Source organism: Kwoniella pini, chromosome 6 (assembly GCF_000512605.2).
Source record: "Kwoniella pini CBS 10737 chromosome 6, complete sequence".
Taxonomy (NCBI): Eukaryota; Fungi; Basidiomycota; class Tremellomycetes; order Tremellales; family Cryptococcaceae; genus Kwoniella; species Kwoniella pini.
In genome coordinates, this window is record NC_091721.1 from 136,144 (window position 1) to 150,668 (window position 14,525).

A 14,525-nucleotide genomic window follows, 5' to 3' on the forward strand; every position below is an offset into this window, starting at 1 on the left:
ATTGCGGAGCATGATATACAGGGGGTGATAGACATTTTTGTTTGTTGATGACCGCAGAGCCAAAACACTCTCTTCCGGACTATATCCAGAGGTGGACATTAAAGATGTCCTTAAAATGCTTCTACCAAGACGGCATTGGAGTAATGGACATTTGACAAGTTGCATAAATGTATACTCTAGTCGATCGCTAATCTAACACAAAATTCTGCACGATCCGTTGAATACCAACAAGCGGTAATGATACACTCAATCTACCAATCGATGATCTTTCGGTAAGGATGTTCACCAATCCTTCGAAGTCTTTTACCCCACTTCAACACAGCTAGTACTGTAGCGTTGATGACGGTGATGATCAGAGCTGACGAGATGGCGAAATTCCTTAGACCCCAACCGAAGCACCAAGGGGTAATAACATAGTTCTAAAGTGGTTTTAAGGTTCCATCAGCGTTTGGAGCATAACTTTGTACGACTGAGAACTCACAAATCCGAAAGTGAAGACCATGGCTAAAAGAATAGTACTAAGAAGGTAAGGTGCCATATCTTGAGCACAAGCTTGGACACCGTGTTCGTTTTTTGGTCTAATAGGGTGATAGCAATCGAAAACATATGACACCGTTAAAATCGTTGCAAGTGGTCCGATCAAGTTGACAATAGCGCAACCAAGGACATAGACTATCCAATGAGCTTCATAGTATGGTCCCAAACCCATCATGAGCAAGCCGATTGGGCATAAGACCGCTGGGATTATATACAGCTTGAGCTTGTGTTCGGCTTCAGTGATACCATGATGCTTCTTGGCTTGTCGCAGAACGAATTTATCGGTGATATATCCACCATATACAGCACTACACAATGAACAACATTGCAGACTGTCAGCCGATGAATTGCAATGAATGTTAAAATGACTAACCCAGGGATAGCGGATAAGAACGGGGATAGGAATGTCAATCCCACTGCACTAGTCGAAAAATTATAAGGCGGTGCGGCTAGGATACCGGACGAAATAGCAGCGATTACTACATCAAATGTGTCAGCGTCAATTGCAAACGAAGAAGCGATGGAAACATACAATTGAAGCAGATTTGATAAGTAGCATACATCAGACCACTCCACCAAATTAAAGGTAATCGATATAACATCAATGGCTGAGTAATACCTCTGACCATGATACCCAATGCATATTTGTGAGGTTTCATAAATTTCCAGAATCTAGGTCCTGGCCAAGGCGAAGGTGTGAAAGGACTGACATCGGTGATGGTCATGTTTTCAACTTGTCGAGAATGGGAGACTTCGTGCTCGACACTTGTAGTTGTCCTATCTGCCTTGTCAGGATTCTTCGGATCCTCATCATCTTGCTGATCTGCAAGAGACCCTGTTGAAGTGATGACAGTATTGGGGGAGGATTCGATATGATCTCGCTCAAAGGTGGTTTCTTCGAGGAAGAAGAAAAGGACAAAGCCCATAATTACGGTGAGACCAGATGATAACCACTATTGTATATACGATAGCCGTCAGTCTTGGTTAATGTGTTAGCTGGAAAGTTGATGGTGACTCACAATGATCGCTCGCCATCCCAGACCTTCGTATATATATCCACTCAAGATAGGACCAAGACTGACTCCACCGAAGAGGAAGTTGATATATAGCCCGAGAGGGAAAGAACGTTCATGCAGGAAGAACTACCATGCAGCCTTGCCAGGTTAGTATAGGAATCGAGAGCCAAGAAGCGATACGATGTAGACTAACCACGTCCGCGATTGAGACTTCTACCAAAGTGAAAGAGGGTGAAATGAAAAATCCTAAAAGTAATCGACTGGCGATCCATTGAGAATTACCTTTAGCAAAAGCTGTCCATATGTTCACCAAAGCAGCGCCAAAAGCCGAAACCAAATAAGTAGGCTTTTTACCGAAAGCTAAAGAAGCTGGCTGACTAATCATGGTCGATACACCAATGAAAAGATATAGATATCCTGTACCGACATTGAGTTGATCTAATGATAATCCAGTGGAGTCCGAGAGGGGATCGAAGACTGAGTATAGATCGGATGATAAGATTGTCGCTGTTATCGTGTAAAACACCACACAGCTTAACATGAGGTATTTTCTTTTTCGTGTCCAGTTTAAAGGGTCTTCGGGACTCTTGCTAGGAGCTGGGATCAATGTTACAGCATTTTGTACTGTCTCGCCTTCCTCTTGATATATACGTGCTGTTCCTGGCACGTCGAGCACACCGTCCGTCATAGCTAGGTTAGATTATATCTTAGCTGCTGGAGATGGATATATATATGCGGTTGATGTGCTGTTATCGGGGACACGATGATGAGAAGTCAATGTTTTGCGTCGAGACTGAAGTATGGGATTTTCGAGAAATGATTTATTTGGGTATATATCCCCTTCCTTCCCACTCGTAATATCTCTTTCTAAGAACCATCACCAATCATGGATGGATCCCTACCAAAGCCTGGCGTTTAAACGTCTTTTACACTTCTTTTCATTGGTATCTCCATGCCTATTAACGTTGATGGCGCTTGTGAGATTGAATGTTAACGTGAGTAGATCAGGAAATCCCATGGGGGACCATTTGACAAATTAAGAAAAAAAACTGTTAAACGCAACCGAGACCTCGCTTAAGGATGCACAGAAAACATATAACGTAATCTCAATCGTCATTCTTTCTGCCCGCCAGATACCATATCTCATTCGCATTATTCAGCGCTAGAACGGGCGCATCTCGTCATCCGACGAGTGGTAATGGTCTATGAGAATCTTGATGGAAGCAGAACATCACTGGAACATCGAGGCCAGAGTGAGACTCCAGCACTTAGAGCCGAGAAGAAGTGCAGTAGATGTATAAAAATACGCTAACGCTTCAGATCTGCTCGCGTGTTTTTCATGGGAAATGTGTAACTTCGGGTTTATAAGAGAGATCATATCGCAAGCAATCAGTCTGTCACTCTCTCAGCAGTCTCGTGGGAATGGACTTGGGCCAAAGATGTAGAATTGAGGTCTTAAAGATCCTCTCGCGCAAAGTCGATGGGAGAACTCTTGCAGCTCAAGGGCACTCGCGATTTGGCCGAAGCCTCATTATGTAACAGGGCTGCCTGGAAAATCCTCGTTAATTTACTTCACAACGGATGGTCTGCTTCTCAGTCACTATGATCTATGCTTTTCATGTCGTGGGATTTTCACTTTTCTATTAATAAGTAGCATTAACATATACAAAGCTATTTACAACAGCTCTTTCCGTTGAGTCCATTACTCTTCGCTGCTTTCTCTAGTTCATCACTACCTTGCAGGTGTTGACCAGGTTGATGGAGTCTCGATTGATTGATTGCCTGTGTACTTGCTGGTACATCTATAGCAGGGGATGCAGTGAAGAAATCGTTAGGCTTGAGATGGATCATGTGTGTTTCGCATGGCATCTAACATATGATTAGGTAAGTCACAAAATGGGCTGCGTTCTCGAAGGTATTGAAGAAAAGAGGCTCACAACAGGGAAATCTTCGACTCTTGGATTATGTGTGAGTCCAAAGGTATGCCACAATACAATATCTGTGTTCTCGACGTTATCTTTTCGGTCAATCCATGACCGAATACCGTTTGCATTCCCGTTAGATTGGTTGGTGTAGAGACCTCCTGAGTATAATTCTCCATCTTTGTACGATGTGACGTAGAGATGATGTTCGCCGAATTCAGCACGCTAAACACGGCCGATATCAGCTCGATCGCTTCACCTAAAAGCTTTTCAAGAGACTCACGGCGTATGCGATTGAGTCTGGGTGAGCCAGCATGAGTTGAGATGGAGCGGGTACCAGCTTATATGCCACTGGTTTGCCTGATATGGGATTGATCTTATTTGGGTTGGTACTGCGATGGAGAATCGGATTTAGTGGTTGATAATAGTCAGTCTCGAGAATGCCTTACATTTTGAACACTCTGTTCTTCTCAGGAGCGGCATCGGCCCAGCCGCTCGTGGTGATTGGTGTCTTCTCTACAGTATACCCAACACCCCATTTGTTATCAGCAGGCGGGTTTGCTTTGTCGAAAGGCATGGCAACAGAGTCTTCTTGTACTATGGTATTGCTGTCTCCATCGATGGAAGGGTCAATACGTATCGAGAACAAATGTTGATGGTTGGTCGCAAGTACTCTATCAATGGCCTCAGCGAAGATCATGCACACAGAAGATTGAGATTGTACCTACCCAGGCGACACTACGTTACCGTATGGCGAAGTCTCACCAGGGAGGATAGCAGCTGTACTAAGGATACCCGTAGCTCTGACTTCGAGACTGATACCTGCGGCTTGATCGAACCTCCAAGCGAAGATATATTCGTAGTTTGCTACCGTTATCTATTACGGCTGTATGAGCGAAAATTCATTTGGAAAGGCTGACATGACTGACTATCGTTTGTATGATCAAAATACGAGATCTGGTGACTGATGGTCTGTTGGTCCTGAAGTTGGTATGTTTCCATCCAATTCCATCATCCTGTTCGTGGATACAAACTACACCTCGTTGTAATAAAGGTGAACCATCTTGAGTGAAATGATCAAAATTCAGGTACTAATGGAAACCACGACGGTCAGCTTGTGCTCTTTTGCCATTGTATCACTTATGCAATACTTACTGCAATCTCCCCCAGGCAGTCACACCCCAGAGCCAGCTCATTCGCTGTTAATCCCGCTCCAACGTCACCCAAGTCAAATGCTTGTTTTCTATGGAAGGGGGCCTGTCATGGTCCATTCTATCAGCGAGACTCAGGCCGTACATAAGGACACGGCTCACTCTTGGGTCACCATAGGGAACGGTCATATCTGACACGGAAAGTCGATAGAAGGTTTTGCGATTGTCGTATCTGACATCGCTAAGAACGATACCTTCTCGATAATTAAATCCAATGTGGAAAGACCATTTCTGCCATTTTATCACTCGGCCTTCCAGAGTGAACTGTAAATGCGAGATTCCGTAAGAACAATTAGGTGGGATGGAAAAAAGTAAGTGGCATACTCACACTAGCACCCTCAGGTTGTAAGACTCTATACGGTTTCACGTCATCTCTAGCCTTCAATCCAGCCGCGTCTCGGATCGATGCATCATATTCGTTTGGCATATAAGCTTCCCACGGGAACGGACCTTCAAGATCTAACAAGGTCTTGTCGCCTGTGCCGAATATGGGTGTGTATTCAAGCTTCTCAAGCTTGAACGTGTCGGCTCGTACAACCGGGACGATTGGGAGGGGAGCAGCGTAATGACACGTATCGGGGTTTTCAGAGAAGGAAAGGTACACCATGAAAGGGATGAATCGTGGGGTATCTTCTACATTGTCGGCACCTGACTCCTCACTCGTCAGTAAGGAAGATGAATGCTATAAAGGATCAATGGGACTGACCATAGATCCACCCATCTGCGACTACTTTGGCGTTCGAGGGGAGTTGTAGTTTGGCAATAGCGGCTTTGAATTCGGGATCGTCTAGTAACGATTTCTCTGCTGCAATCATTTCACCCATATCGGGAGGTACATGGTGGCTTGTCACTTCTTCTTTTGACCTGACTTCTGCCGACCCATCTTCCAGTATAGTGGTCTTGTAAACTAATGGCATGATCGTTGTTAGCAAAGTCTGGATCCTATGATATGCGGTCCATTGAGACCTACCGAACCATTTTGCTCCCTCTGCGTTCCGCTTGCCCAACAAGGTCTCGGCAATACGAGGTAACCTTTCTACGGCTTTACCATCCGCTAAGTCGTCGAGCCATGGAGATAACTCCGCTTTAGGAGGTTCGACTAATTGTGTGGATTTGAACCATAATCTATCACCACCGAAATCTTTGCGTATAGCTGCTACCGAACTGGCAATTTCAGCTGCAGATAGAGGGTTCAATGGATGATATGGTTGTTGCCGGTCATTGGAGAATCCTAACTTGGTCGAAATTGCTGATACTAAAGATTGCACAACTGTCATACTGGATGAATGCGTTTATGAAGATACAGAGTTATGTGAACGTTTGGAAGAATTAGCGTTCTTATATAATTTAGTCTGACCGGGTAAATGTTCATGACGAGTGATCGAAATGACGGTTGATTGGTCAAGAAAGCGAGATTTACCGATTAAAACCATGATTCCGGTTGGTCGCAAAAGCGAGATATACCCCTCTTGCGCTTTCAGACCTATCTTGACCTGATTGGCAGATCTTGCGAGATAAGACGCTATCCTCGCTATAACACTTGGTTTCGAGATGAGTATGCTCGATCCGAGATAAGAGTAGACACCGATACACTCTCTCAATACGCACTTATATATAGCCACCTACAGGATGGCATCTCAGGTTTCCAACGAGGCATTCAAAATTTCGATACAGAACAAACACGATGGAGGGATCCTCCAGCATCTTGCGAAATTCGCGTTCTGACGAGTCTGGATCAAAGACACCGCCGAAACAAGCATTGGTCTCTACCAATGTCAACGTTCTTGATACAGACCAAATAATCGATCATCAAATCATTACTCCTGAAGGATTGGAAAAGGATGCTTTTTCTCCTTTCACGGCTTTCGGACTTGCCTTTTCTGTGATTAACAGTTGGGTGGTCTTAGTAGTTGGTCTAGGTTCAGGCCTAATATCAGGTGGTCCAAGTGCATGTGGGTTCTCAGAGCTTTCCTATATTTGCATATGGCTGATGATACCTATCTAGTGGTATGGGGTTTTTTATACGCTTCAATTTGTAATCTTGCCACAGTTTTATCCCATGGCGAAATCTTTGCTGTATATCCAACTGCTGCTGGACAATATCATTGGGCAGCTGTCTTGTCTCCGCACAAATGGCGTAATTCGATCAGTTGGATTACTGGCATGTTGAACGTCATTGGACTTTGGCTTGGAGCTGCCACTGCTGGGTATTTGTCAAGTGAGTTTATCTAGTTTCCTTCTGGCTCCTACTTACTAATGAACATGCTCCTTGATCGTAGTGATACTCCTGATGGCAGCCATCACTGTCAATAGGCCGGACCTCGCCTTGAGCGTTGGTCAGCAATATGGTATATTCGCTGGTATACTCGTCTTTGGCCCCTCTGTGACGCTGTGTCTGGGCATGCGGTGAGTCGTATGGAAAGAATACGGTCGTTCTATGGCTTCCACTGATGGATTCTATGTAGTGCCAATCGATGGCTTGATCAAGGTCTCATGGTAATCTCAGTTCTATGTGCATTGTCAATCGTTATAGCTTTGCCAGCCACAGCACCAACAAGAGCCTCAGCAGTGAGTGATTTCTTGTTAACATCATGCTGAGCTCGTCGCTGACTAGAATTTGTCTTAGTCGTTTGTTTTCGGGGGACTCAACAATATGACCGGATGGAATTCCATAGTCATCGCTTGGCTACTTGGTCTATTACAATCGGCTTTCGCTTATCTTGGATTCGATCTGATATACCATATCTCGGAAGAAATGCCCAATCCTAGACAAGATGGACCTAGAGCTACAATGTGGACGATCATCATTAGTGCTTTGTCAGGTATGGCAGTCCTTTTAGCCATGCTCTTTTGCATCACCGACATCACCTCAGTGGTATCGACGCCTTATATGTGAGTGACAATCAACCTCTCACCACAAACCAGCTGATCCTTCGTTCAGCCTTCCATTCGCGCAAATAAGCATGGATACAACTGGATCAAAAGGGGCGACAACAATTTTCCTCCTCATTCCCTCGATCCTATTTATCAATAGTGTAAGGGGTATAATTCTCACAGCTTCGAGGGTACTTATGGCGCTTGGACGAGATAACGTACTTCCACATCCAAAGGTTTGGTCAATAACTGTTCGTGGAGAACCAATCTATGGTCTTGTACTTAGTGTAATAGTACCTCTAGTCTGCGGTTTAGTCCAATTAGGTTCAACTTCAACTTTCAACTCTCTTACCGGAGCAGCTACTATCGTCTTTGAGATCTCTTACGGTAGGTTTCGTCTCATATCGAAATCAAAATAGATCTTGACAATTTCCTTTCGAAGCTATCCCGGCAATTTTGATGCTTTTCGGCGGTCGAAGAAAGCTCAATTCAGTATCGCCCCTACGAACATCGAACCTCGGACGATGGGGTGTACCTTGTAATTTGTTAGCTGTGTTTTTCGTATTCCAATCTTGTATCATATACTGTTTTCCTGCATCAATGGTGAGTTCTTGACATGACCAGATTTTGATACGCTTCGCTCATATTGCCGCTACAGCCCGTCGACGCTTCAAATATGAGTTATGGTAAGTACTTGAATAGTTTTACTAGAGGACTGTTGGAGCTAAATTCGCGCATAGTGGTTGTCTTCGTTGGCGGATTTGCCGTCCTTCTGTCTGTGTTATGGTTCACATTAGCTCGACGGCGGTATGAAGCACCATCAGTGAGTCGTCCTTATCAATATGCATTGTCAACGCCGTGCTGATATCTTCCGCAGGAACAAAGCGTTTTATCAATTATAGATAGGGGGAATCCGCTTAATGGACCTGTGCAACATGATTCAATCGAAATTTAGGTCGTTTTGTACTTCCTTGTAGACACTCTATGCATTTTGAACGACTTCGATTCTATGAACTTCATACTTGTAGAGGTATAGTTCGATGAATTTTTTGCTTCGATGAAGCCAAATTATATCTTCTCGAATTCACGGTTCATACGGGGAATCGGGCAACGTAGCCGCTGTCATAAAATGCAGTTCCGGAAGGATAAAGGAGAATCGGGAATACGAAAAGGTAATCCAAAAGTTGCGTGAAATAAAATTCCAAAATTCCGGAAGAACAAATGAAAATCGAGATTGAGAATAGGTGATCCGGAAGTTCCAAATAAGCGCGGGAAAAACAAAAGAATTTCCAGAAGTTATTGAACACAATCGAGAAAATAAATAGAGAATCTAGAAATTTATCATAAGGGTCGAGAAGATTAATTCGAGAATCTGGAAGTTTAACATTAGGGTCGAGAAAATAAATTGAGAATCTGGAAGTTTAACATCAGAATCGAGAAAAGCAGAATATTGAGAAATAGAGTCGAGAAATTAACCCTTGGAGTCGAGAAAATGTGAACGTGCTGATGGAATGTAATTCTGATTGGTTCATTAAGCGAGATAACGGTATTATCGCGATACGATACGATAGGGTAATATCACAATTGTCGTTATTCCGATGTTGTTGTCTTTTCGACCTCTTCTTTCCCCTCATGTTTGGAAAAAACGGGAGCAGAGTATTAAGCTACTTTCGTTGCGACTTGATATGACACTATCCGAAAGTGAATATCCACATACAGAGTCAAGTACAGCTCTCACTTTACCTCCTCGTAGACGTATCACAAGGACAAGAACAGGATGTAAGGTTTGTCGTAGACGAAAAATAAAATGTGATTTAGGTATGTCTTCGACTGATTCTACCATGAAACTAATTTCAGTATAACGATCGCAGAAAAACCCGAATGTGCTAAATGTGTGAAATACGGAGTACAAGTGAGTGTAGTATCATGCCTATTTTTCCTGGCTGTTCTAGCTAAATCAATCATAATTACGATAATCTAGTGTACCTATCCGGGTAAACAGCCAGAGTTTATCGGTCCTCGTTCTATACGACCTGCGCCATCGAAAGGAGAATCTCAGTCGGCTCACAAACGACAAGCTCCATCGTCTCTGGCTGAACCTGCGCCTGTATCATCAAAGGGACGGGTATCTAATCATGAAAACGATGCCCCGGGACCAGTTTCAACCATTGCCCTTGCTGATTCTCCACAAATACCTCTAATGTCAGGGACGGCAGATCAGCTCCTAGTCCCCTCTATTCTTCTCACTATGCCGACACCTACCATGACCGCTAAGAGGAATACTGTGCCGTTAGGTTGGACAGCGACTTTGGAGGAATTGGGACCTCTGGATAGGCTCTTAGCTGTATGCAGAAATACGCGCATGGGGTTATTCTTCATTCAACCTTCCATTCCGCCTGACTTTTTGAGATCATTCTTTCCTTCCAGTGAAGATCTACAGTGTGTAAGTCAGGATTTTTTGGTCAGATCTGTCATATGACCGAATAAAGCTAATGTAAATGACTTGGACAGTTTCATCATTGTATTACTTATACTTTATCGATTATCGTTGTAAATGAAGAACGTAATCCATGGTCGGAACATGTTGCGCCTTTATTTATGTCTAATGAAGGAGATCAATCAGGAAGTCAAGCTTTAAGATCAGCTTTGTTATATCTTGGAGCGGTTCATTTGTCCTAGTAAATCTGATTCATCTCTTATGATAAGAGGAGGCGCTAATCAACTCATGGAATTCAGTTTACAAGGTAGAAATGGTGATACTACCTCAAGCTTGAATACTCGAAATCTTGCTTTAAAGTATAGAACAGATTGTGTTAGATTACTACGTAGTTTGCATATGAACCAGATGGCAATTCTGAATCCAACTTTTTTCTCAGCTTGCGCTCTGTCTTTGACCGCTGATGTGAGTAAGCCACAGCTGAAAGATACTACTATGACTGATTCAAGTCGTATGATAGCTGTTGGCAGCAAATAATAGATGGAGAGAGCTCATGAGAATGGTAAAGACATCTATAAAAATAGGCGGAGGAATGGATGTAATTCTTTTCTCTTCTGGACAAGTAAATCCAGCTATGAAATGTGCTATCGAGTCTTTGATCAATTTGAGTCTGCTTGGTGAGCTGGTTGGATCATTTGTTTGACTTGCCTAATTGAATAGGTTCCTTGCATAGGTACACTATCGGCTACGAATTGCTACAGTCTATTGGTGGATGATTCGGGTGACTTCGAAGAAACACCAGAGTGGTGGAAAAGGCTGGAAGAAGCGGAGAGAACACAACTGGTGCGTTTGCTATTTTAATCTCTTTCCGTGCTGAAAGTGGTGTGCTGATATTCAGTTTCAGTCTCCTCAGCTCAGAAGATTTGACGCTTCTTGCGGAATATCTCGCTCACTAGTCCTCCAATTATCTTGCCTTCTTTCGGTACTTTCTTCTCCACAACAGCTCGAAGCGACAACAATAGACCGTGTAGAACAAGAATGGGTCTTCTGGGATATATCCAAAGATGCAGATATTGATCAAAGAACTCAATTTGGTTCTTTGGCTATATGGCACGCTGGTCGCATTTTGATTATGCGAACGCTAAGAGGTGCCGCTAGGATAGATCCAAAAGTACAAGAAGCTGCTGTTACGATTTTGGAAATTTGCGCCTCGGTAGGAGACAAAGTGGAATATCTCAATTGGGTGAGCCCCCCTTTTTTTTCGCGCAATCCGAAGTTGAGTATTGTCATCAAATGTTCCATCTCTGACCTCTGTTCTGCGTGATAGCCTTTAATTGTTGCCTGTTCTACTCTTGTTGATCCAGAGAAACGCGAGATTGCGCGACTCAGATTAAAGGAGTTCAAATTTCAATGTTGCTACGAGCTTGAGATTGTTCAGATGGTATGCGAAGAAATGTGGGTTCGGATGGATGAAGGAGAGGATGATATAGCTTGTGGATGGGTGGAAATTCTATTAGAATCAGGGTGTCCTGTATTGCTAGGGTAGTCGCATCTCCTCATCCTGAACTCGAATACGACGTGTCTTGCATATGTGTCATAACCTAATCATGTTGCGTGTCGATTCTCCTATACGTACGCGCGATTGAACCTTGTACAGTATTGGAACCTAAAAATGCGGGATCTGATCTACAGTAGCGGTTTGGAGATGATATAAATTGCATGAGCGATCAAGATCTTCGCTTGTGAAATACAGGTACTAAATTGCACACACTCTGGTAATCCTGTGAGCCTTGCTTGTTCCGTTGACGAATACCACTTTGCTGACCTTTCTTATGCTCTAGCTTCGATCAATCTTGAGATTAATAGCGAAAAGCCGAACATGTCAGATACTGGTTCAATTATGATAGCTCCTTCGTACACACCTCATATACCGCTCGAAATTCAAGAACAAATATTTCAATATATCGCCCAATCGGGAGTCAAGTGCGTCCGGACATTGGTATTACTAAATCGAGCCGCTCATGAGACCTTTCAACCCATTCTACACAAGCATGTTATCTTGAAGGCGTCAACAACTGGCACCTTATTCAAATACGCGATACCAACGCCACCCCTGGTGAAAAGCAAAGAAGAGGTAGATCTTTATACACGTCAACACAATCGACTTTTACGTGTCCTTCAATCAATCAGGTATCTAAGGGTTGAAGATATGAAAAGTTTAGAAAGAATAGTAAATATATGCATCGTGTTGGGAAATCATAAACCTACTCAATTATGGAAAGGCGCAAAAGGCATGATCACAGGATCATCAATATTAGCAGATATGTTAAGAGAAATCAAGGAATACAAGCATTCGTCATGGCAATGGCCCACATGTGACGACCCACGTTTCGGTCCCATAGTTCGAAAAGTTTGGAATTTTTTCCGATATTTCAAGATGGCTGATGTGTGTCTGCATTTCCCATCGCAATCGCATAAATTACACTCTGTAGATTTAATTCAGGGCTTGATAGCAATCTTCCATGGAGCTGTGAAGTCTTGGAAAATAAATTCTCTAACTATCCATCAAAATTCTGGCATAATCTTTATCGACCATGCGATCCCGATTCAAATCACGTATCTGGATGATGATCTTCATGATTCGTCGGAACGATTCGAATTCCTCGACACCAACAAAATATTGCCAGACCGTAATCGAAATCGCTTTCGAAAGCGAAACAATCTCGGCACACTTGAAGATAGCGCCTCAAACTCAAACAGAAGATGCAGAAGCCAAAAAATCATTCGTCAAAGTGTCAACCTGCGAAATTGCCCATCACAAGATTTACAGTCCGAATGGGAATCGTCACACTATAGCAGAAGGTCTATAGATTTCGAAAGAACCCTAGCGAGTGATACCGAACCTTGTCATCTTTGTAGAGAGCCATTTCCAACCACTGGCTGTCAACCTTCTGTTAGCCTTTGATATATTGATCCATCGAAAGGAATTTCTTGCTTGGAGCTTTGCCAATATCTCTCTTTACTACTATTTCAGATCTCATACACGACTTGTACTTTCTCATTGCTATGCATCATGGTGCCGATAGAGAGTCTCTTCTATCCTGCAACATTCTCTGCTGTTGCTTTTCCATCTAAACCATCTATTCCTTCCTCTCTCTCCTTGTCCGTACTATTCCCAAATATACCCAAAATCGCATCAATCGTGGTATTTCCACCTGAAAAGATAACGACTATATCCCAAGCTTCACCACCTTCTTTTTGCTGTTCTTCATATACCCATTGTCTAAATTCTTGATTATAAAGAACAACAGCAAGTGAAACAGCTCCAGAAGGTTCAATAAAAACTTTCATACGTTCTAAAACCAATTTCATTGAATTTTCAATTTGATTTTCTGAAACACTAAATACATTTTCTAAATTTTTCTTTTCATTATTTATTGATGTTTTATTTGTAGTTGTAGTTGTAGTTGTAGTTGTGAATATTTTCCAAGGAATTTCACCTACAGGAGTTCTTAATCCATCTGCAATTGTTAAAGTATTAACTTTTTCAATTCTTTTAGGTGGATTTGTATTTTTAAAACCAATTTCAAAATCATTTCCACCTTGATAATTTGGTTCACATGCTATTACTTTAACATTTAATTGATTTGAAAAATGTATACAAATTCCAGAAGTTAATCCACCTCCTCCTAATGGTGTTAAAACTAATTTCAATTTGGGTTTTTCATTTTTTTCTATTTTAATTTCATTATATTGTTCTTGTAATTCTAATGCTGTTGTTCCTTGACCTAATATTATATCAGGATGATCATAAGGTGGAATTAAAATAGCTCCTGTTTTATTTATTACTTCTTTTACTACTGCTTCACGTTCATCACTTGTTGATCCACTAAAATATATATGATCGGTATAAGTACGAGTTCCTTCGATTTTAGAAGGTGTTGATATGGTTGGCATTACTATATGAGCGGGTATAGAGAAATGTGAAGCAGCCAAAGCAAGTGCTTGTGCATGATTACCTAAAGTCGAAATCAATGTCAGCTTGAAACTTGATGTGTGCTTGACAGTAAGCAACTGACCAGATGAATGCGTTACTACTCCTCTTCTCCTCAATTCGTCAAGGCCCAACACTTCAATAAGATGAGTTATAGCATGAAAAGCTCCTCTAGCTTTGAAAGCACCTATGCGTTGATAATTCTCGCACTTAAAATAAATGTTGAATTTGGGTGCAGAATTGGAGTTCGAAGATGAGGTAGATGCGATATTGTTTAATGTTTTACTAGTCAGTAAGGGTGTTCGATGTACATGGTCTTTAATCTTGCTGTATGCTATTCTAACTGATTCTGGGGTGAGAGGAAGAGTAGTTGACAGGCCTGCCATTGTGACAATGATTGATTCAATTTATGGGGAATCCCGAATTGTTAGGAGTTTAGAAAAGATAAGTTATGATATTTCTGTTTATCGCGTAAACCCGGACAATTTGACTAGGTGGGCAGTCTTATCTATCACATCGTTTTCCACGCCTTCA

At 42.4% G+C, this 14,525-nt stretch overlaps 5 protein-coding genes across 5 annotated transcripts; 2 read left to right on the forward strand and 3 right to left on the reverse strand.

The window, feature by feature from the left end:
• Nucleotides 1-251: 251 nt before the first annotated feature.
• Nucleotides 252-2,241, reverse strand: I206_104518 (uncharacterized protein; the record flags this gene model as incomplete). Its single annotated transcript, XM_019153814.1, has 6 exons — nt 252-419; nt 482-845; nt 911-1,016; nt 1,070-1,490; nt 1,557-1,679; nt 1,747-2,241. 6 exons carry the CDS (start codon nt 2,239-2,241, stop codon nt 252-254), a joined length of 1,677 nt encoding a protein of 558 aa, XP_019012554.1.
• Nucleotides 2,242-3,224: 983 nt separating this feature from the next.
• I206_104519 (uncharacterized protein) lies at nt 3,225-5,963 on the reverse strand (the record flags this gene model as incomplete). Its single annotated transcript, XM_019153815.1, has 11 exons — nt 3,225-3,422; nt 3,491-3,700; nt 3,759-3,867; nt 3,925-4,149; nt 4,204-4,352; nt 4,405-4,566; nt 4,631-4,732; nt 4,789-4,950; nt 5,015-5,334; nt 5,393-5,593; nt 5,657-5,963. The coding sequence occupies 11 exons, from the start codon at nt 5,961-5,963 to the stop codon at nt 3,225-3,227; spliced, it is 2,145 nt and encodes a 714-aa protein (XP_019012555.1).
• Nucleotides 5,964-6,370: 407 nt separating this feature from the next.
• I206_104520 (uncharacterized protein) lies at nt 6,371-8,515 on the forward strand (the record flags this gene model as incomplete). Its single annotated transcript, XM_019153816.1, has 10 exons — nt 6,371-6,638; nt 6,692-6,904; nt 6,966-7,092; nt 7,152-7,254; nt 7,313-7,578; nt 7,628-7,947; nt 8,003-8,163; nt 8,219-8,246; nt 8,301-8,383; nt 8,438-8,515. The coding sequence occupies 10 exons, from the start codon at nt 6,371-6,373 to the stop codon at nt 8,513-8,515; spliced, it is 1,647 nt and encodes a 548-aa protein (XP_019012556.1).
• Nucleotides 8,516-9,245: 730 nt separating this feature from the next.
• Nucleotides 9,246-11,543, forward strand: I206_104521 (uncharacterized protein; the record flags this gene model as incomplete). Its single annotated transcript, XM_070202966.1, has 9 exons — nt 9,246-9,378; nt 9,432-9,472; nt 9,542-10,003; nt 10,072-10,238; nt 10,297-10,462; nt 10,518-10,674; nt 10,731-10,840; nt 10,896-11,240; nt 11,325-11,543. 9 exons carry the CDS (start codon nt 9,246-9,248, stop codon nt 11,541-11,543), a joined length of 1,800 nt encoding a protein of 599 aa, XP_070059067.1.
• Nucleotides 11,544-13,093: 1,550 nt separating this feature from the next.
• I206_104522 (uncharacterized protein) lies at nt 13,094-14,377 on the reverse strand (the record flags this gene model as incomplete). The annotated part of the gene is made up of 2 exons (XM_019153819.1): nt 13,094-14,016; nt 14,077-14,377. The coding sequence occupies 2 exons, from the start codon at nt 14,375-14,377 to the stop codon at nt 13,094-13,096; spliced, it is 1,224 nt and encodes a 407-aa protein (XP_019012559.1).
• Nucleotides 14,378-14,525: the final 148 nt, after the last annotated feature.